This window comes from Epinephelus fuscoguttatus, linkage group LG3 (assembly GCF_011397635.1).
Source record: "Epinephelus fuscoguttatus linkage group LG3, E.fuscoguttatus.final_Chr_v1".
NCBI classification, from domain to species: domain Eukaryota; kingdom Metazoa; phylum Chordata; class Actinopteri; order Perciformes; family Serranidae; genus Epinephelus; species Epinephelus fuscoguttatus.
Genome location: NC_064754.1, coordinates 40703708 through 40726224, shown reverse-complemented (window position 1 = coordinate 40726224; position 22517 = coordinate 40703708). Strand labels below are relative to the sequence as shown.

General features: G+C 41.4%; 2 protein-coding genes across 2 annotated transcripts; one reads left to right on the top strand and one right to left on the bottom strand.

Moving 5' to 3' along the window:
• Positions 1-168: 168 nt before the first annotated feature.
• Positions 169-16676, bottom strand: uba6 (ubiquitin like modifier activating enzyme 6). Its single transcript, XM_049572661.1, has 32 exons — positions 16637-16676; positions 16024-16116; positions 15033-15127; positions 14897-14925; positions 14672-14766; positions 14391-14502; positions 13695-13775; positions 13428-13550; positions 12543-12666; positions 12095-12198; positions 11877-11939; positions 11308-11384; positions 11070-11136; positions 10793-10936; positions 10538-10684; positions 10365-10445; positions 10162-10239; positions 9720-9901; positions 9414-9519; positions 7957-8046; positions 7763-7843; positions 7514-7642; positions 7365-7416; positions 7171-7234; positions 7009-7078; positions 6858-6929; positions 6643-6766; positions 6241-6434; positions 3741-3868; positions 3494-3581; positions 3260-3354; positions 169-2936 (listed from the first exon to the last, which is right to left on the bottom strand). Exons 2-32 carry the CDS (start codon positions 16062-16064, stop codon positions 2795-2797), a joined length of 3078 nt encoding a protein of 1025 aa, XP_049428618.1. The 5' UTR covers positions 16065-16116; positions 16637-16676; the 3' UTR covers positions 169-2794.
• A 1174-nt stretch (positions 16677-17850) lies between these two features.
• On the top strand, positions 17851-22462 carry grhprb (glyoxylate reductase/hydroxypyruvate reductase b). Its single transcript, XM_049572712.1, has 9 exons — positions 17851-18087; positions 18502-18635; positions 18726-18798; positions 19549-19665; positions 19755-19843; positions 19946-20050; positions 20306-20441; positions 22027-22157; positions 22283-22462. The coding sequence occupies exons 1-9, from the start codon at positions 17915-17917 to the stop codon at positions 22402-22404; spliced, it is 1080 nt and encodes a 359-aa protein (XP_049428669.1). The 5' UTR covers positions 17851-17914; the 3' UTR covers positions 22405-22462.
• The last annotated feature ends 55 nt before the right edge of the window (positions 22463-22517 follow it).

The following is a 22517-nucleotide window of genomic DNA, read 5'->3' as shown; positions in this document are numbered from 1 at the left end:
ATTTTCAGTTTACAATATGACACAAAAAGGCAGCAGAGCCTCTCATGAGAAGCTGAACTGGAGAATGTTCAGCCTTTTTTCCACAATTCTTGCGTGAATAAACTGACAAGATTAATTATTTTAATTTCCTGCTCTCACTGTGATGCATTTAAAACAAAGACACAGAGCAGCTTTAGTCTTGAGGACATCCTGAAATCTCACATTTTATTGGACCATTGGTTGAGTTGTCTGTCACAGGAACATACATCATTATCATTGTCACACGTTAACACTGTTTTGTTTTACACTTATGACATTCACTGCACAGGAAGTGTTGTCAATATGATAATGACATTTTCTGTGCAAAGCGAAATTCACCACCTCTGGTTATGGGGAGAAAAATAAACGTATTTGAGGAAGAATTTTGTGTGACTAGTCTTAATTGACACACCCGTTAGTGGGCTGCATCTTCAGGTCGATCTCAGTAACTTCAGTACATCCTTAATAATGACTCCATTCAAAATAACTTTGACTTTATTGCCAATGAAAGCCAATGCAGACTATTCCAAAGATCCCTTTCACAACCTTCCACTGCAGCTAAACAGAAGGATGATGTACTTTAACACTTTTCGTATGACTTTTGTTCATTGTTGATTCACAATTAACCAGTGCACCATGACTCCACAGAGTTCATCAACACAGGCTCAGTTTGACACAAAAAAGTGACAAAAATGAGTAACAAGTAAATAAATACAGGTCATGGACACACACCCATAACCAAATGCAACAAAGAAATCATGAACAGCACAGATTTTGTTTCTTGAAAAAAGGTGCTTTAAACAGTAGGAGTGTGATCCCAGATGGTGGTACAGATGTTTCACATCTATCAAAAACAAAATGCCTTTTCTGTGTGTAAAACAGCCATTGAACTAATGCCATTACTTAATCTAATGGTATCATTTACCCAAATGTGTTAACTGATGTCAATGCTGTCATTGCCTAAGTATATAACATGATGGGCAAGACAAACAGCTACAATCCATGGGTGGTTTTGCCCGTAAAGTTAAGTGCAACACACATCTGCTGCATTATTTGACGCACCTTAATTGACCCTTCACTAAGTCCCACCACTTGAACGCAGACTGACCAATCATGGCATAGCATCAGCCAGCTCCGACCAGGGTCCGACAAATACACATTGAGTCTTTTACAATCATTTTAGATTTTCTGGCTGGTTTTGTAGATTGTGAACTAGTCGAGGTTAAATGTTACAGTGATATTGGTTACCGGGAGATTGAAAGCAGATATACGTTTCCTCCCCATTCCAAAGCCAAAATCAAACCCTAAAAAGGGTTGGGTTAGCTAGCTAGCTACTGAACGTATAGTGAATGTACATGGCATATACACATGCTGCTTTTGCTTTCTAACAGTGAATAATGACCTACCCTGCTGTACAGGAACCAGTGAAGGGAAGCAGGGAAACTTTGCCAATTTTCAACCAAGTGTGTGTCATCGCAGTGTGTGCAGATAAACAGTGTCTGGCTTCCCCCAGAGCTACCCGCACATCGCCAAAGAGGGGTCTGTACAAACTGCAGTGACAAATGGCTGGTGTGATATCAGCAAAGTTTCCCTTTAATTTCATTTGCTTCAGTCTTGATCGCCAGGTGATGTGGCGGTTTACTTTTACAATGTGATATTTAGGCTTTAGCTTCTATCTTTATCTTTCAAACTTGGTTTTACTGCTGAGTCAGTTTGACATCCTGGATATATCTTTCAAATGCATATTGTAGGCTCTTCTTGTTTCTCTTCTTTTTGTAGTCACTTTTTCGTTTTTACAAAAATGTGATATTTCTTCAGGGATTGTAGATTGACAGTGTGGGCTCCATGCTAGCTCCAACAGCTTGCCGGACCAGGGCCAATTTACTGGGGAGTTGTGTAACTAAATTGCTTGTCTGAAGTGTTGATGCTCATCAATAGGACAATGGCATATCTCGCAACCTGTGATGACGCACATCAAGCTGCAGCTGCTGTATGTTGCTCTGTTTGGGTAATATCCATCCCCAGTGATATGAATGTGTTTTTATGAGGCAGTCATATTAATCATAAAAGAGAACAATCATCTGAAGACACAATGATAATCAGTATCTTTGGTGATTTTGCTGTTGACCACTGACCTTTTGCACCTCTAAATTATACAACAAATATTGGCTTGTTTCTATAGGGAGAGAGATAACCCATTTCTGGCAAATTCTGTAGTTGGCAATAATTTCAAAAGCCAATGAGAGGACTGAGGAGGAAGAGGATGTGATGCCTACCAACTACAAATCCACCTCACTGCCGAAACAGCCCTACCACCACCCCCTTTAGAGTTAAGCAGACTTAAAACACAAATGAGACTTATGGGGTTGTTTTGGGCATATGTAGTTTTCTGTAAACATAGTTTTAGTCAGACTCACTGCCACAAACAGAAACAGATTATTAATCAATTAAGGCATTGACACAGGCAGAGCTGTGCATTTCACCAGAGTAGAAAACAGAACAGAGAAAATATATGTACACAGGTACAGTCAAGTGCTACTCAAGCAGCCTTGTGTTGGCTAGATCTCAGGCAAGAAAAACTGGGACCACCACTGGTCTTTTCTTGCTGTGTTACGTACATGGGGGGCTGGTGTTGGGGCCAGGAGCTTTGCCCTCGTCACATAACATCCTGAAGGGAAAGATCTTGGCCCAGGCCCAGGTAATTGGGGTGAAACAATTTACATGAAAGAAGGGAAGTAAGGACACAAGAGGTTTGAGGACGACATCTAGGAAGGTGTCAAGGTGTCTCTCCATTGCGGCTGAAGAAGTACCTTACAGGAGGACCGGGGAGGTCATCGTCTCCGTCTGCCTCTGGAGCGAATGACACGGTGAGGTCAACGTAGCGGCGGTCTGCTGATGGTTTGATCAGCTTTTGCATCCTGCAAAAATCAGAGTAAAGGTATAGTGCATCTGTTGTTTGGTTTCAAATTATGCTTACCCAAATACAGTATTTTCTCATTAGCCTTTTCCAGGAAACCTCCAACAATACACACAATCAAGTTAAAGTCTACAGGGTGGTGTAGCTATGAGAAAGAGCACCCACCCTGCTGAAGTGTCTCTGAGCAAAAGACTGACTTCCTACAACCTTAAAAGGTTCTGTTTTGTAAGTCTGATCCTTAGTGTTAGGGTTGGGGTGAGCAGGAGGGCACAGTGTTCTTCAGGGGTCAAGAAGAATGAGTATCAAAAATCAGGAAATACTTACGTTAGCTTGAGTCTCTTTGAGTGTCCAGGCATCACAGGCACATACAGCATCTTCACACCATAGACGACCATCGTCGGTTCAATTCCGTACTTTTCCTGATATAAAACAACAAGACAGAAGAAGATAAACTACAGAGAAGCAATGACAAACCTCAGGGAAAATACAATAATATGGTAACTGCCTCTGAATGGACTAATACATCAACAAAGTAGAACATGAGTAAATGGTTCTCACCCTCACTGCATTCATGAAGTCAGAGAGAGTGAAGTCCTCGTGGCCAAAGATGGTCCAACAGTCCCAGATGGAGAAGTAGATGTTGTCCCTGGGAAAGACATCATACAGCTGTCACTAGATTTTTCCTTTGCTGTTTTTATAGTACAATAGTTGCAAAGTGTGATCATAAGTGAAAAAAATAAAACACATCATTATTTTAATTAGTGTGAGAGACAGTCAGATTGAGAAATTGTACGTATGCCCTTACCTGATGTGTGACTGTTTAACAGCAGCAGGCTCAGTGAGCACCACTACAGGAATGGCCAGGTTAAAGAAGCAGTTTCTGAAAGATTCAAATTCGTAGCCTCCAACCACCTTCACCAACTCAAGGGCCACCTGAGGACATCAAAATAATAAAGTGAAATGATGGGTATATCTATTTATATTGACACACATATACTACATGTCTGAACATCCATCCATTAATCCTCCGCTTATCAAAGGCTGGGTCACTGTGGCAGCAGGCTACACAAGGTAGTCTAGACATCCCACTCCCCAGCAACATTTTCCAGCACCCTCTGGGGGATCCAAATGCGCTGTTAAGCCAGGCGAGATATATGTATCTATATATAATGTCTCCAGCTTGTTCTAGGGTCGATCTCTGGCTCTACCCAGTGTTTCCCCATTCACTGATCTATTTTTGACGGCCCACCACAATATAAACACTGACCACCACATATTGATTTTCTATGCATTTACTTTTCAAAATCTGATAGCCTATAAAAAAATGTATTGACGTATGCGCTACTTTGGGTCTGATGCAGCTGCCTGTCTCTGTAGTCACCACTTAGTAGTCTTGCTCATTGTCCAATTACATCACTATCTGACTGATTAAACGACAGACATCACGAGAATGCTGCTGTGCCACACATGGGCAAAGCCTAATGCAGTTTGGAGCTGCTCCAGTGAGAAAGCAGATATTACTAATGACTTTGTAATAAGGTGGCAAAAACACCCAGTGTTCCCCATGGTATTCTGCTGTTAGTAATAAAAGTTACTAGATGTAACTTCAGCTGTATAAGTATGCAAGAACCGCAAAGAAAACGGGAGGAAGTGAGACAAAACCTAGATGCCCACAACAGATGTGACCTATGACCAGATGATCATAGTGTATTAAAAAATGCAGCGATACAGATACAGACATTTCATACATGTGGTTGGTGAACTCTTAAATCTACCAGCCTCTCAACAGATAACCACTGTTTTTTTTTGGCTGGTGAGTGAAGTAAATCCAGCAGCCACTTGCATATTTTACCATCATTTGGCTGGTGGCTGGTGCTTTTTCCCAACCCTGGTTGGACCTGGAGTTGAGTCAGCATCACTCTGTTTGTCACTGTTAATAATCAAGTCTGTAGTGTAGTTCATTCACTTGACTGATAAATCAGAGAACTGTACAGAAACATTGAGCTTCATGATCAAATAAAGTTTTTGTATCAACAAAAACCTAACCTCTGACAATGCAACAGGGAAACTGAAGCCCCCCTCTGGTGCCTGGTGGCTAGACCTGGACCAAAGCGTGCCCTGTCTGGCGCAGCCTGAAACTATTACCGCCCTGCGGTTGTATGCCTCTGCACACAGGTCACATTTCTCTCTCAGCTTACATCCATGTCTGTGAAAACATGGATGCTACATGCGCATCTTCCCCTCGGCAACAGAGATCTATACAGTCAGGTCACACTGACCTTGATCCTTCACCTCCAAATTCTAATCAATTTATTCTTCAATCCAAGCGCATGTTTGTGTCAAATTCCACTGAAGTGTTGTGGAGAAACTCTGTTCACACAGTGACCTTGACATTTGACCACCAAAATCTCATCAGTTCATCACTGAGTCCATGTGAACGTTTGTGCCAAATTTGAAGAAATTCCCTTGAGGTGATCACAGCCTTCCCATCCATTTAGGACATTCACAACAGCAGCACGGTCATTAGGAAGGCCAATGACATCATCAAGGACAGAACACACCCCAACCACAGTCTTTTCACACTTCTGCCATCAGGAAGATGCTACAGGAGTGTGAAATCCAGGACAACAAGACTGACAAACAGCTTCTACCAACAGGCCATCAGACTACTGAATACTGCTGAACTGACTTGCTGCTACATTTCCATGAGGCATGGTACACTTTACTTTTAAACACAGTTTTTTTTTAAGGTCACACTGACCTTGACCTCTAACCACCAAAACCAAATCAGTTCATCATTGAGCCCAAGTAAACATTCGTGCCAAATTTGAAAAAAGGATACTGTGTTCACAAGAATGAGATAGACAGGGTCACAGTGACCCCGACCTTTGACCTATGATCACCAAAATGTAATCATTTCATTGTTAAGATCAAGGGGACGTTTGTGTCAAATTTGACGAAATTTCCTCAAAGCGTTCATGAGACATCACGTTCCACGTGGACGGATAGGAAGGATGGACAACCTGAAAACAAAATGCCGCCGACTAAGGCTATCGCCACTGTGAAGGTATAAAAAGTACATGGTCCCACCCCCTCAGAGGCAGGCATTGAGGTCATTTGCACTGTCATATTTAAAGAAATGGAAAAAATACTGATGACCATGTATCAAGCAATAATGCTGAATGCAAAAGTCTGCTGTTCTTGAATTGAAAATGACATTGCCCAATATTTGTAGGTCCTTCAAAAACATGGCACCAAGTTAAACCATCAATAGCATATATGGAAAGATTGTAAACGGTTCTCACCAGTCCAGCCACAGCAGCTGTTGCCGTGGCAATAGCAGGAATGATCTTGCCAGCAATTCGTTTGGTCTTGAGTCTGTCAGCGGGCTCGATGGAGTACATCTTGGCTCTGAGGGCAGATGCTGATGTGACAAAGTCCATGTGTCCGTTGCCATCATCGTCCTTTTCAAACTGCAGTGGACTCATCTGTAACCTCTCTGCATGTGAAAGCACAACATTGTCACTGGTTATCAGACATAGTTTTACAATGTTTGTAATTTAGTCTTGCCCATCTAATAATAAGGAGAAAGTGCCTGTTCCTGTTGTAACACATATTACTGACACCCCTCCAAGTTTCTGATTTAGCTGTCATTTTGAGTGTCCATCTACAAATCTGCCTGTTGACTATTTGTTGTGTTTCTGAACCTGCTGTGACATTGCCAGTAGCAATGGCCTGCTCCAGCTGTATGATGGCCTCCCTCTCCTCTTCACTGCTTAGAGGCATCTTCATGTGATCAGGCTTCTTTGCCGTCTCATCTGTCTCTATACACTGGAAAGGACAGATCCACAACAATCAACAAGATTAGGATTCATTTTACACTTAAATAGACATCAAATACCAGATCAATGGAGGCACTTACTTTCTCTGAGGGCCTGTACTCAGGAATTTTGACATCTGACAGAACCCTGATTATGGTCTCTTCAGAGAGATCCTGAGAAAGACGAAAAAGTTCAGTCAGTCAGTAAGTGCAAGTGATTATGAGAGTGTAGGCGTGAGTGTACTTGACCTACCTTTTCTGAGTAAGGGATGTTATAAATTCCTGCAAAGAGCCGTGCAGTGCTGACAATGAAAGTGATGTGCCTGACGGGGAAAGAGGAGGGTTTGAAGAGTTTAGATATGACACATACAATACAAGAAAGCCTTAAACTGTAATGTAGGAGCATTATACTCACAAAGAGTCTTTCAAGTCAAACTCAAAAGGTGCTGGAGGTCTTTTTGGGGACTGCCAAAACAAACCTAAGAAGGGAAGAAAAAAATCACTATTTACTTTGCTTTTAAGTTTATTACATTTATACTGTAGTTTTCATATTAAATGACTAAAATAATTTTGTAACTTAGGAGGAAAACGTGTTTGAGGAAAACTTACTTCCATCTTTTAACCTTGTGTCCAGGGGGAAAGAGTGCAACAGTTGTAGGGCCTACATCAAAACAAAATCAGTGTTGTGGAGGTGCTCTAACACACTTGTACATAAAATCTATTGAATGAATATGTATTTTCAGGAAGAAACTCCTTACCTTTCTCTTGAAATACTTTTCGAATTTCAAACGGGCAATACTGATGCAATGTTCCCATGTGCTAGGCCGTTTGCTAAGCAGCTTAATGACCTGGAATGCCCCCTCAAGACTTTCCCCCACCTGCATTTTCTACAACACACACACACACACAAAAAAAAATCTTCAAATAAAATATACATTGCTGGCAAGGATCAACACAAAGGCAACTTACAATAAGTCAGACAACACTTGCAGCGTACAAAGTCTTACCTGAAGCACGGCTTCAGCTGAGGAGTGGGTCTGCCAGAAGGAGTTGTACATGGAGGGCTTGTGGACAAACGAATTCTCAAACTAGACAAACCCAAAAAAGAAAAGTTTAAAATTAGGAAAGTCAGGACAGAACACTGTCACACACCGTCAAAAATGATAACATTGATGACATGTTGGGTTTTGAGCAGGCTGACCTTGTCTCTGGCCCACTGAATGGTGTGCTCTATGACAGAGGGGAAAGACTTGAGAGTGCAGAATGGGATCTCCTCTTCTGGGGGGTCCCTCTGGTAAGCAAAGGACAGGATAGATTTAGTTAGGAGCACTGTAAAAACAAATGTCTGTGTCTGTGTGAGACTGAGATAAATCAAGGAATGAACTAAAACTAATGCCTTGTAGTTGTATGCCTCCATCATCCAGTCAAGTTACAGTTTATACTCACGTCTGTCGTGATATGTCGCCATGACAGTAGACAATGCTTCAAATATGGATGTTGGCACAAAGAAGCAATACATTCTTAAACATGGATGCTTCATACACATCTTCAACCCAAAAAGATCTATTCAGTCACCAGTTTCAAGGTGGACGGAGGTGTTAGTGTCCAATTGAGGATGTGACCAAATGTTGAAGCTGACCTTTGACCTTTTGAATATAAATTGTCATCAGTTCATCATTTGCTCCCATTAGACATGTGTGTCAAATGTTGTCTTAATTAGCGAGTAGATTCTTGATTTATGGCCAAAAAATAGTTTTGTGAGGTCACAGTGACCTTTGACCACCAAAGTCTCATCAGCTCATCCTTGAGTCCAAGTGGCCATTTGTGCCAATTCTAAAGAAATTCCTTCCCACATTCATGAGAACAGGACTGACGCGAGGTCACTGTGATCTTTGACCACCTAAAGGTAATCAGTTCATTGTTGAGTCCAAGTGGACGTTTGTGCCAAATCTGAGGAAATTCCCTAGCCTGAGTGTCAGACTGAAGCTCCCAGAACCTTCAGTCTGACATGGCTTCCATTGAAGGGGATTTACAAGGGGGAGGGAATTTGATTTTTCCCTAACCAATCAGTACAGATCAACGACTCACCCTGAATCTGACGTCATTAGTATCCATGCCTCGAGGGTGCCGAAAACAAGTGAGCATTGCCCGTTTAAAATGTCTCCATTGTCGTGCACGCCCAGCTGCATCGCCGTTAAATCCAGTTTGGCAGCTTCCTTAATTTAGTCCTCCATTAACGCGAGTAGCGGCGAAATACCTCGATAGCATCGTTAATGTGGTCTGTAGGATCTGTAGCGGTCGCCATTGTTGCTATCCTCACCAGTTACCCACCGGCGTACAGCTTGACATCAGCGTGGCGCTGATTAGCTAATCGCTAGACCCCCAGCGTTCATTGGTCCATCCAGTGTTTGGACGAGATAAATCGCAAATTCAGTGAAGTATGCCAGACCAGAGATGCAAGCCTACTCAGTTGAGTGGGCGGGGTCTATGGTCTGGAACCAGGCTAGAAATTCCCTGAAGGCATTCTTGACATATCACGTTCACAAGAAATGAACAGACAAATGGATGGATGGAAACCCTGAAGACATAGTGCTGCTAGCCACATCTGTTATCCGTGTGGAGGCATAAAAACACAAATATGATCACACACATACTCACATGGCTATTGTAGGACTCTGTCAAATTTGGCACAATGATTTCTGTGTGTCCTTTAGTTCCCATGGTGCCAGAGTCCAGGAGAGGTTTCTGATTGGATACACAGCGGCTGAAAATAAAATATATGTAGAAACTCAATGTCTGTCAATTCCTGCATTCATCTCATAAGCATGCTCTTTCTGAGTTCCTGACGAGGGGTAGGTTCAGTCAATAAAAATCATTCTAGGGCCGCTGTTTATGGGAAAGAAGCTAAAATCAACTGAATGGTTTGGAGAGTACAATTTGTGTCACGTTAATATTTGCACCAACCTATCTACATATCTCCGGGCCTCCACGTTGTCCAGCGCAGTGACCACTAGGTTCAGGCGGGAGTAGAAGGAGTCATTGTAGATGCTCTCAGTAGCTGGACACACCTTGTTGAGTTGAGCATCCACCTGCAGGTCTGGGTTGATTTCGCGAGTGGCTTCTGCTGCTGTGGTACTCTTCGGTTTCTGAGAGACAGGAAGATCAGGAAAAAAAGTGTGTAAATGTCCGTGTCGTTGATTACAATCATGTTTGATTTAGCTCTGATTGTAATCTGAGTGTTTCAGCATCAGCAATTACCAGTCCGATCTTACATTTTCCTACTTCCTACATAACACAGCTGCACAGCAGAAGAGACACAATTTCACACATTGCTACTAGTGAAGCTGAGGGAATACGGCATTACAGTTGAGAAGGTTGAAGAAAAGGGAATGAGGAATCTGTTCACCTGTATATGATGTGGTCTGAAGAGAAACTGCCGATTGAGGTTGGACTTTTCTATTAGGTCTGGGTCTGTGATGCATACCTGAGGATTGACAGATGCAGAGTGCAATGTTTCACTAGATACATATGGCCAAGCTATGAGATATATTGCAAAACATAAAGAAATACAGTCAAACCGAGGAGAGGAAATGCAGAATGAACACCCACCTCTCCTGAGCTCTTGGTCAATCCCACTCCAAGCAGGGCAAAGTTTTTCAGCATTTCACAGCCAATGGCACCACAGCCCACCTGGAAGAGAAGACATTTTAGGGTTCATTTGGACATAAACCTTAATATAATTCAATATAAAAGTGGTCTTGGATGTACTGCACAATCCTTACCATGAAGACCTTAAGCTTGTGCAGTTCTAGACACATTGATTCACCAATGCATGCTCGTAATCCATCATACCGATCACCCCTCGGGAAAAACTCTTCAGCAGAAACAGATTGAAGTGGCCTGACTACTTCGATGGCATCCAGATAAAACTAAACACATGAGAAACAAATATTGAAAGACAATGAGCTACTGAACTTTCAAAAAGCACCATTTTACTTCTAAAAAAGGAGGTCTACAGTTCAAGTAGAGTAGCCTACCCATTGCTGCAGTGGTGCAAACTTCCCTGTGATGGCCTTGAGAACTTCCTGGCTGGCCAGACCTCCTACAGCTGCTGCTAACGGAGGAAGAGTTCCCCTCGCTGTTCTCGACAGACAGCGCACTAACTCAGTATTCACAGAAGCCTGGAATGAATGAGGAAGAAAAGGGGGGGTTAAGGCATCTGTGTGTGCAATTGTCTGTCAAAGAGGATATATGTGCATCTCTGCAAGTTCAAGACAATCAAATCATAAGGGATGTATAAAAAAAAGCGCTCACTTTGTTCCTGAGGGTTGCATTCACTTCCTCAGTTAGCTTCAGTAAAACCTCAGCATCCTGTAAACACCTGATGGTAGAAAGGTAACATGCTCACAACTGAATGTGTCACATTTCAACAAGGTCACGGACTGAAAACCACAGCCAGGACAAATAAAATCTTCAGGTACTGTTAGGAGTACAGGACGTAGAGCAGCAGATAAGATCTAGACAGTGAATAGCAGAGAATTATTTTGTTTACCCGATGTTGGGAAGTCTACTGTGCTGCTCCTGGAAGATGTCCAGAGCCAACATGGCTGCATGGATCTGTAGCGGGGCCTGATGGGTAGATTTAAAAAAGGATTGAGAGGATAAGCTTGGTTAAACTCAAATAAGCAGTACAGTACAAGGCATTTGTAAACAACAGTATCACACTGCTAAGTTGACTAAGTGAGATTATCTTTGAGATATATGGCTTCACTGAAATTAACCCAGGAAAAGAAGAATAAGCACACAACTTAAGTACACTAAAAAGCCAAGTGATTCTATTGGTCTGTACACAAATGTATTACTTTACATGTAAACATATTGTGAAGGCAGTGTTTTGAAGGTACGGTGGCTTTATTATTCCTGAATGCTGATTGGTTCATAGTTTTGATCCAATGGAGTGGGTTATACTGTATAGTTTAAGCTTTTTGATGATTTGCCTTGGTACAAAGAGTGAGCTTAGCTGTGGAACTGCCCAATCTTAGTTGCCTAACATCAGCTGGCTAACTAGCCCATTCAATTTGCTTTGTAGTGCAGTCTCAAGGAACAGCATTAAACTCTCACCTCTGGTTTGCTGAAGTCTGGAATCAGGACCTGAGGATCACACAACTGTCTCTCTATTGTCTCCTGAAATACATAAGTGGATAAATGCATGGACACACACACACACACACACACACACACACACACACACACACACACACACAAAGAATACATTTATTTTAAAGGGTATGTGCCTGTTGTGTGATGTGTCTGGTTGATGTGACAACTAGTCGACTTACAAATCTGTAGGTCTTGGGAGTTTTCACCAGAACAAAGAAACCTCCATGTGCATATGGTTGTAGTTGGGATGTGTCTCCTATTGCAAAGCTGTAAGGGGAAAGGACTAATACAACACAGTCACATTCAAGCAAGACACACACAGACACAGACACACACACAGACACACACAGACACACACACACACACACACACACACATATATTAGATTAGATTAATGCACAATTCTCACCTTACTAAAATATACCTCACCAAATCTCCTCTTGGAACAGTTCAAAATATGACAAATAGACCCAGTATGTTATTAAGAACAGAGTATTTGTTTAGCTTATCGAAGTGGTGTGTAAATTTGTGATCCATTGGGTATGCTGGTATTATACAATAGTAATGATGAACTTAAAAAAAAAATCAAATTTACTGAACTTATCATTGACAATGTAGAAATAATACCTGAAACCTGCCGTGCAGTGCCATTGATTTCCTCCATGCCATTGACCTCTCTGAAGACAACACACTGGCCTGTCTGTAAGCCATGGGGTTGGTTGTCCATGCAGGTTACCAGCCCAGGATTGTCCTGAAATTCAAAGAGAGAAGTGTTTTTTAGAACAGATGCTGCCTTGGTGGGCTCATATTTCCATTATTATACTTCCAAATTTGAATTGACCCTTTGCTAAGTCCCATCCTCAAACACAGCCTGGGCAAATCACAGCATAGCATCAGCCAACTCTGACACAGGGTCTGAAAACTCCCCGGCTGTGCTCCATAGATTCTAATGCAATCATTTTAGATTTTCTTCATTTTCAGCAACTCATGGCTTAATGTTGTGCCTAAGGCACATGCGACACTACCCAAAGAGGTCGGAGGGAGATATATGTTAAATGTTATGTGTTATTACTAAGTTAGCACTTTTATTCTGCGCTCGCTACTGAGGGTATACTGAATGAATGTGCTACTTTTGCTGTGTGTGAATGAGGACCTACCCTGCTTTACAGGAACAGTATTGTTCCCACAGTTATTGGTCAATCCTTAATTTCATTATCTTCCGTCTCTTGCTTTTATTGTATTGTAGACCCTTTCATTTGCTTCTCTCTTTGCCTTTTGTCTTTCCAAAAATTATATAGTATTTCTTCAGGGAGTGCAGCTAGTGACATTGGGCTGCAAACAAATGCTTGATGGACCATCACAAAGGGGCGGGGCCTAGAGAAGGGCCAATTATGGTACTGCATTTATTTCATTATCACATTTCCCAATTTAAAAAAGGTCTGACAGAAGACAGACAGACAGACAGACAGATAGATGGGAGACTGTTACTAATGTCTGTTTTGTTCAGTCTACCTGAGTGATACTTTGGATGAAAATCTCCTTGGGCTCCTCCCCTGTGGGATCTGACACCTCAAACTCATCTCCAAAATCACAAAACACCCGCACACAGATGCCGTATGCATCGCAGCCAATGAACTGGAAAGAGCATAAGGTAGAACAGTTTACTTAATACACAGACACAAGGTTTGGTTAATATTTGTCTTGTGTGTTGCCTATGTGTAAGACATGGCTTAGCTAATGCTCCGTGATGCACAACCAGGATGGGGAATCCAGACTTACTCTGATGGGGGGTCGCTGTGAGTGGCAGAACTCATTCACTCTCTTCTGTAAACTCAATCTGGCTTCAGTCAGAATCACACACTGGAGGAGAGCGCAGAGCAGAAAACAATGCACATTTAACTAAGGTTATCTACAATATAAGAAAAGGATGCTACAACCCTGAATGTTTTTTTTTTTTTTTTAAAAAGATATTTTTTGGGCATTTTTAAGCCTTTAATTGATAGGACAGACAAGTGTGAAAGGGGGAGAGAGAGAGGGAGTGACATGCAGCAAAGGGCCACAGGCTGGATTCGAACCCGGGCTGCTGCGGCAACAGCCTTGTACATGGGGCGCCTGCTCTACCACCAAGCCACCGACGCCCCAACCCTGAATGTTTTATCATATCTGACAAGATGGTTTGGCAGTTTCAAACTTTGACCTTTAACTGTAGCATTTCCAATGCCTGAGGAGCAATGTTTACTCAATATATCCATATTCTGGTTAAAATATGACAGTTTTAAAAAAAAACAAAAAACGGAGCATTTGGATTGGGTTAGGGTTAGGGATCTGCTGAAGAAGTTTTTATTGACATTTAACCTTTTACACCATGAGACCGTGCCTTTAGTACAAACTATGTCAGCTGCTGTGAATCCAAGCTGATCACATCTTCCGTTCTCCATGAATAAATAAACTACAAACTGAAAATAAATGCCTTACCTGATACTTTGCAAGAAAGCTGAGATCAGTGTTATTGTCCAGAGCAGAGTAAGACATGTCAACATGGACATAAGGGTTCAACTCTGCGACTCGAGGGCACACTGCCTCCACCCTGTTGTAGAAAAGTAAGAGGATGGATAAGAATGTGTAAAAGACAGACAAAGGAATTAAGATAGAAGAGTGTGTATTTGTATGTGGATAACAGGAAACACGTGAGTATATAATATTGCAAGTAACATCAGAGGTTAAGAGGAACAGTTCAGTGTTGTGGTGTGTATTACCTTCTTCTTTGGCTCAACACATCCTCTTTGTGGATAAAGAAGTTGGAGCCCAGATCCCAGGTTTCACACTGTTTTGTGTCATGAAGGGTGACTGCCTGTACACGCACATGCACACAGATACAAAAGATTACTCCACAGGAAGACAAATTTTCAAGGCACTTCACAATGTAACATTACATATTGTCACCATATTGGATGATCATGTTATTTAGTGAGAGCACATACCTTCACACCAGCCAGGACAATATTCTTTGCTGTAAAACCAGACGTTACATTGCTTAGTGTGACACCAGACCATGTGAATACTACGATACCTAATATATTACAGTACTGTTGTGCAACAGTGTGTTATTTCACCTACCAATCTCGATTCCCAGTCCTCCCATTCCACTGAGGAAGACTGAGGACTGGGCCATCTGATGCATAGCACTGTCTCCCAGCACATAACGCTGGCGGCTGCACAGACAGATACGAAGGAAAAGGAAGTGTGAGGGAAAGTGCTAGATAGATCACCAAATGTAGTATAGCTGACTGTAGTATAAAGTACAGTACTGTAGTTTCCTGTGTTGTAACGTTATCTGTAGTTCCAAGTTCTATAGGGACTATGCTTCACTTATCAGAGGGGAGGGGTGGCTGGGATGTGACTACTTCTTTTTTTTTTTTTTTTTTTTTAAATTTTGAGCCTCGCTGAAGCTACAATTATTTTCCCTTGAGCCCCCCTCAATGACTGGTAGAAAATGCATGACATCACCTCCACCATACAGGAGTTATTGGATTTTTAAAATGTACCCTTTGATGTGTGAAAGTTAAAGACAAAATTCAGAAGTTGAAAAAAGCCTCAGTTTACACTCTTTAGTGCATGCTGGTCCGTTAGTGCAAACTGTTTATTTTTTAAATTTTAAATGAGATGTAGAATGCAGTGATTTTGATTAAATATATCACTATTTTCAGCTCAGATTTGTTTTTGTTTTTTTTTTTCCCCCGAATGAAAGCATTTGATACACATGATGTGTCCGAGGACCGTCAGATATTTGAAAAGCCAACGATAATTTTTGTTTTTACAGTTTCTGGCTATGATAAATGGTGTCATTTTAAATCTTTTTAAAGATAACGTGCCTTCCAAACCCACCTGTATTTTGCAAGGTAGGTTTTCATTAAATATTGGCAGTAAAAAAAATACAAAATATAATCATTTAAATGCGTATGCCTCTCCCCTAAGCTGAAATAAAAACATAGGTTCCTATCCAGTGCTTATAAATTATTTGACATGCCTCTTCCTTTCTGCAACACACCCTCCACCCTCACAAGTAACGAACAGTTCCTTAGTAAGGAAAAACAGTAACTTGACTTGCCTGTAAAGAGAGTCGTCAATCTCCATCGAGTCTGCAGCCATGCTGGGAGGGGAAGAGGGGGGAATTCAACTGTCTGAGAGATAACGGCTCTACCTATTGAAACATATAAATGTGTCAGACAGTGATTACCAAAACTATTAAACGTTCTGATTGTTATCGGTAGCTAATAATCTAAAACCAACGCCCTGCTGTAGGTTAGCTAAATGGCTAAGTTACTCCTAGTGCCGGCTAACTCTAGTTGTCAGCAATGTTGTTGACCTGACAACTGTCAGTCCAGCGCAAAGGTAAAGTGACTGTCTTGAGGCAATTAAGTGACGTCTTCTAACAGTCAAACATTACAGTTAGCTGCCATAATAACGCTGGTGGATTCATGAACCTGCTGAGGAAAGCTTAACGTTAGCAGCTACAGCTAGCTAGCACTGAGTGCCACTGCTGCCTGGAGCCGGTGGCGAGGACACTTGTCATAAACTCGTTAAAAGTGACGACACATACGTTGGGCTACAAATAACTCTCCAGGGTAGACAGCTGTTTTAGATATCATCACTCTATAAATAAATATGAAAAATTCGTTGTAAATATTGCTAAAATTAGACAAATAATCATGCGTAGCTACCTGTCAGTATGCGCGACGAGCTCTAGCGAATGAATGGTTGTGACTGGTTAAAAACTTGGAGTGGTTCCGGGTTACCGCAATCACATGACCGAGGTCATCCAATAGTGTCACTGCATTTTTCATGACTACTTTTGTTTTTAAAATTTCACTTTTTTAGGAAGTATTACCATCCGACATGTAGATATAAAGCAAATTACATTTTATTCTATTGCCATTGTTGAAATATTACATATCAAATATTACATTTTCAGAATATTTATCAGAAAAATTTTTTTTTTCAAAAAAATCACTCATCACCCCAGACAAAAATACACTATAGGGGCATTGTTATACGGTGTGAAGAGACTTATTAAAAAAAAAAGAATAAAAAACGAGCAGGATATGTATGATACTTATAATGTACAGATGACATTAATAAATGTTTGTACAGTTTTGTAAATAGGATGAAAAAAGGTTGCTAGGTCCTGTAAAACTTATAAAACTGGATGAGATAGCATGGGTAGTATGATTTCGCAGCTATGACATTACCTCCTCCAATAAGCATTTAAGTGGTACTGGTACAGTCTTTTTCAATCTAAGGTGAATCAGTCAGAAAGCAAGCAGTATCTCTCCTATTTTTATGATGATACAAAGACATTTATTAGACATATTACTGGGACAATATTATGTATTATTCATAAAACTCAATGGTCAGCAAGCAAACTATTGCTGAACCAGTCCCAGCCAGACAGAGAGAACAGACAACACAAAACAACATTAGGGCTCTCCGCTGTTTGAAGAAACAAAGGTCAACAACCAAGTGAAACATTTACATCCTATTGACTCCTCTGGGTGATGGGTTACAGAGACAAGACAAATGTCTACTGCTGTCTGATATGGGCCTACATTTCTGTAATTTAGTTTGTATATGTGTTCAGTAGTAAGTGTGTGTGTGTGTGTGTGTGTGTGACAGAGAGAGAGAGATAGAGTGTGAGAGAGAAAGAGTCTGTGCCTCTTCATTATGTCTATCTATCTTGAAATTCTGTTTGGCCTGAAGTGAGAATGACCTGGACAAAGATTTGACTCAGATTTATTTGTTCAGTTTGTCTGTGACATTATCTCTCAACTTCAGAGTTTAGAGACACCCCCCTCCCTCAATTCACATTGGTCAAAGACACACACAAGGACCTCCCCCTGACCTAGAGCCAAAATCATGCACATGCACACAACAGACTCTGAACTCCAAAGTACCACTGTCATCTCTCCAACCCCTGCCCACAGATTTACTCTCTCCTTGCAATGTGGTGCAGTCGTATGGCACTGCGTCGGCTCCAGCGGATTGCTGTTGCTCCTTTGAATATCCCCGGGGGTCTAACTAGCAACATGCAGAGGGAGATGTCAACCCTGCCACGAGTGTATATCACCCGGCAGATCCCACCAGATGGCCTGAAGATCCTCCGTGAATCTGGACAGTGAGTCATAGTATCCTTTTTTAAGTCTTTTCAAATAAATTATTTTTATGTAGAATCTCAGATGGTGTCATGTAACTAATTTGACTGTGAAACCTTTTTGAATGGTTTGTGTAGAAAAGTTCATCATTTACTTTGAGTAAACAGGACTGCTGCTGTTTGCCCTTAGGTTAGTCAGATAAGACTGGTAGCCTAAAGGGTATTCCCCCACAGCAGAGCTGAAGAAATGTCTTACTTAAAGTCCAAATATTTCTATGAAAGTATACAGTATATATGTGATAACACCTGGAATACTGAGACTGTATATCTTAAAAGGAGCTTTAGCTGAAGCATAGCAACCAATAATTTTCCATCTATGGTAAATAAAATAAAACATGAATTGATTTGGAGCTTCAGTCATGATTTCTGTTTTCATAGGGTGCAGTTTGAGATGTGGGACTCAGATGACGTCCCTGTACCCAGGAAGGAGCTCCTGCAGAAGGTCAAAGGTGTTGATGCTCTTCTCTGCGTGCTGACAGAGAAGATTGATGCCGAGTTGTTGGATGCTGCAGGTCTGAGGACAGTCTTTGAGTCAGCTGAATGATGAATGCAATGAAAACCCTTTCAAATGTACCTGTGTAATATTTGGTGTACACCTGCAGGTCCAAACCTGAAGGTCCTCAGTACTATGTCGGTGGGTTTTGACCATCTCTCTTTGGAGGAGCTAAAGAAAAGGTGATTGCTATATTTGTATTTTAAAATTTAAAGTCAAAAGTGTTGTTATGTGTGTATGCCTGCATTTCTGCCACCACCTGGTCAGTGATGGGTAAAAATGAACAGACAAATTCGTTTGAAAGGCCCTTCTGAGTGTCTACCAGATTGGCCTGTAGAGCTCATAAATCAGAAACGTGTTGTAACATAGTGCGGCAACAGCACTGAATGACCAAACAACAACTAATTAAATAAGACGCAAATCGAGACCTCCAGCAGCCAAGGTCAATGCTGCATTCATGTGCTCCTTAGATGGACATTCTTCTTACTTTGGTGTGTTCATGAGCTTAAAGGTGTAATGTGGAGGCAATGCTACAAAATGTTGTACAGTAGTTTAATGCTCAGGGCATTTAAACAACATGTTGATAGTGAAAAGCAAAGACTGTCACGTCATATTGAGCTTACATAGCCCATGTTCAAACAAGTGGGAAGTGAATCAGTGCTTTGAAGAGGTTTGTGGGGTGGGCAGCAATAGCTGTTGAACATGCATGTACTGTAACGGAGTGTCACAGAGAAACTAAAACCTTTCTTTTTTTAACAGTATCAAAACTTGAAAGGTTGGCAACATTTAAAAGGTTTGAAGACGTTTACACATATTGACCCAAAGGGACCAATTCTGTGAAAAGAATCAGTTTGCCCATCACTACACCTGGTGACATACAGTATTTGTATAGCATTGTGTGTAATGTTCGTGTGTGTGTTTTTTTCCCCCAGAGGGATCCGTGTGGGTTACACCCCTGATGTTCTGACCGATGCTGTGGCTGAGCTGACTGTCGCTCTGCTCCTCGCTACCTCCAGGAGGCTCATAGAGGCCACACATGAAGCCAAGACGTAATGTTACACACACACACACACACACATACACACAAACACAAAGCTATCCATGCATGCAATAACAAAATATCTGTCCCTTGCGTCAGTGGTGGCTGGGGTACATGGAGAACTCTGTGGCTGTGTGGACACGAGCTGGCCAACAGCACTGTGGGTATCTTTGGCCTGGGGAGGATTGGTGAGCAACCGAAACACTACGTACAACATCTTCATTAGCTTATCGTCCAACATCCATTTCTGTAAATCAGATACTCTTTACCTGCTGTCTTTGTGCTCTAAGGTGTGGCTATCGCTGAGCGTTTAGCACCTTTCAAAGTAAAGAAGTTCATCTACACAGACGTGGCCCCCAGGCCTGAGCTGGCCAGTGCCATCAATGCAGAATATGGTAAGGACTATAGATTCATGGTCACTACGATGTGTCATGCCAGCATTTTATTTTGATATAAGGTGGAGGGTGGAGTGGTTTAATAGAGATTTACTATACGACTAGTCAAAGAGACCTACGTCCTGTTTTTTAGAGATACTCAATATTCTGATCTGTTTGTTTTTTTTAAGGAAATGAGATTGAATATAATGAGAATTTGCAGTCAGCCTTTTGATTGTAATGTGAAAACATCAATGGCACTGTCTCTTGGTCTAGTCTCTTTCGACGAGCTGGCAAAGCAGTCAGATTTCCTGGCTGTGTGCTGCGCTTTAACACCAGAAACAAAGGAGATCTGCAACAAGAACCTCTTCTCCAAGATGAAAAATACCTCCATCTTTATCAACACAAGCAGGTACTCCTATCCTAAACACAAACTGATTCTCTTTAACACATATTGTACACAATGCCAGGTAATGAAATACTTGACTAATAAAAGTGTGTTCCCCCAAAGCCTCAGTTAACACACTTAAATGTCTTGTTTAATCGCCCAAAACCTGGCGACAGTTCACCCCAAAATCAAAAATACATATTTCTCCTCTTACCTGTGGTGCTATTTATCAGGCTTGAGTAGTTTGGTGTGAGTTGCTGAGTGTTGGAGATTTTGGCTGTAGAGATGTCTGCTTTCTTTCCAATACGGAAGATAACCATGATAAGCAATATAGTCCTCAGACCTTGTTATAGGCAGTTTCATGTAGGTATCATTCTTTCTACCAAACTTCACCCACCAACAGTGCTGGGCAAGTTACTCTCAACATGTAATACATTACATATTACTAGTTACCCTCATTTGAAAGTAGTTACTTTACAATATTACTCTAATATGTTACTTATAACACTACTTTTACATTACTTTAACCAAAATGACCTCAGAAAAACAATTAGGCATTACAAAGGGAGGAGGGTAATGTTGTTTCACGTGGATGGCAAATGTAATACTAGTACCCAAAATCCTGCTGGTAAGGTGTTATATTACTTCATTACTGCTAAAGGCCTTTGCACAATGAGTCCGTTTGTTTTGGCCTGAAATTGTTGCATGCCTAAAAAGTCTGAGTCCGTAAATTTCATCCATATTAAAATTTTCAGAACAGCTTAGATTTTCTGATAGTTCAGAAAGTAATATTTAGGTGAATGATGATGACGAGAAGGAGGATGTGGACAGCACACAGTATGTGGAGGACTGAGAGGGAGGACAGCTCCGCCCCTTCATGCAACTGTGGTACCAAATGAATGACAGGGATGGAGTAGTCACAGCCAGATAGGTAACTCCAGTGGAGAGAGGTAAAGGAGGAAATGTGTCTTTCAATTTTGTCATGTATTATGAATTTTGTGATGCATTACCCCAAAAACTGCCCACCAACCGTATCACCATGCAGAAGGAAGCATGCATCTACTCACGAACAAGACGCTCGTGCCATGACAGCGCAAGATTTAAATATTAATGGTGCCCTCCTCAGCTGAGGTGTAAGATTAGTTGACAGGTGTGGCTCAGTAGAAGGAAAATAGTTCCTACATGAAACTGCTCTTGAGTAAGCGGGTAATGATCTATGGAAAGAGACATTGCTGTTGAGCTATTCAAGTGTATTGTTTTCGCGCTTTAAGCACCACAAGCTGAGTGCCATCTAGTTACATTATATTTGAAAGACAGCAAACATCTCTTCAGCCGATAGGTCCACCACTCAGCAACTCACACTAAAACAGTCTAGACTGATTTAGCACTACAGGCTGATTTTGGGGTGAACTTTTACTTTAAGTTGCCCATCAAATATTCACATTTGAGATAGTGGGACCAAATCAGTATTTGAATTTTTGCTTTAAAGACTCCAATGAAGCCATTTATCATAATAATCATATCTTCAGTTAGCAGGCTAATCCGGCCATGACTACAGTATCTGTACTTCTCCTGTCTGTCTTTAATTCTGGTCTTTCTGTAATATCAGAGGTGGTGTGGTGAACCAGGAAGACTTGTACGAGGCTCTGTCCACTGGACAGATTGCAGGAGCTGGGTTAGATGTCACTGTTCCCGAGCCCCTGCCCACAAACCACCCACTCTTTACCCTCAAAAACTGCGGTGAGTATTAGTGCTCAAACTACTGCTGCTTTTTTTTTTTTTAAAAAAAAGTAACACTAACACTTTATCACAGCGCTCATTTCTCATGGCCTATCATTTGTCTTTTCAATTCTCTCCTCCCACAGTGATTCTCCCACATATTGCTAGTGCCTCTTATACCACCCGTAATGGCATGTCTGCTCTGGCGGCAAACAACCTCCTCCTCGGTCTGCGGGGGGAGCCGATGATCAAAGGACTCAAACTGTAACTAGTGAATGCTTGGACATCCGTATCTAGTTATTCTTAATAAAATTAAAATAAAACTATGACTTTGTATGTGTGGAATGATATGCTTCCTTATTTGTTTACATTTTAATCTTC

Coding starts and splice junctions, on each gene's coding strand:
- uba6 (XM_049572661.1), bottom strand. CDS start 16,064: ATGGCTGCAGACTCGATGGAGATTGACGACTCTCTTTACAG. Junction 12,667..13,427: donor TCATCCAAAGTATCACTCAG/GTAGACTGAACA, acceptor TTTGAATTTCAG/GACAATCCTGGGCTGGTAAC. Junction 6,435..6,642: donor TACTGGCAATGTCACAGCAG/GTTCAGAAACAC, acceptor TTTCACATGCAG/AGAGGTTACAGATGAGTCCA.
- grhprb (XM_049572712.1), top strand. CDS start 17,915: ATGTGGTGCAGTCGTATGGCACTGCGTCGGCTCCAGCGGATTGCTGTT. Junction 18,636..18,725: donor CGAGTTGTTGGATGCTGCAG/GTCTGAGGACAG, acceptor GTACACCTGCAG/GTCCAAACCTGAAGGTCCTC. Junction 19,844..19,945: donor CTTTGGCCTGGGGAGGATTG/GTGAGCAACCGA, acceptor TTGTGCTCTAAG/GTGTGGCTATCGCTGAGCGT.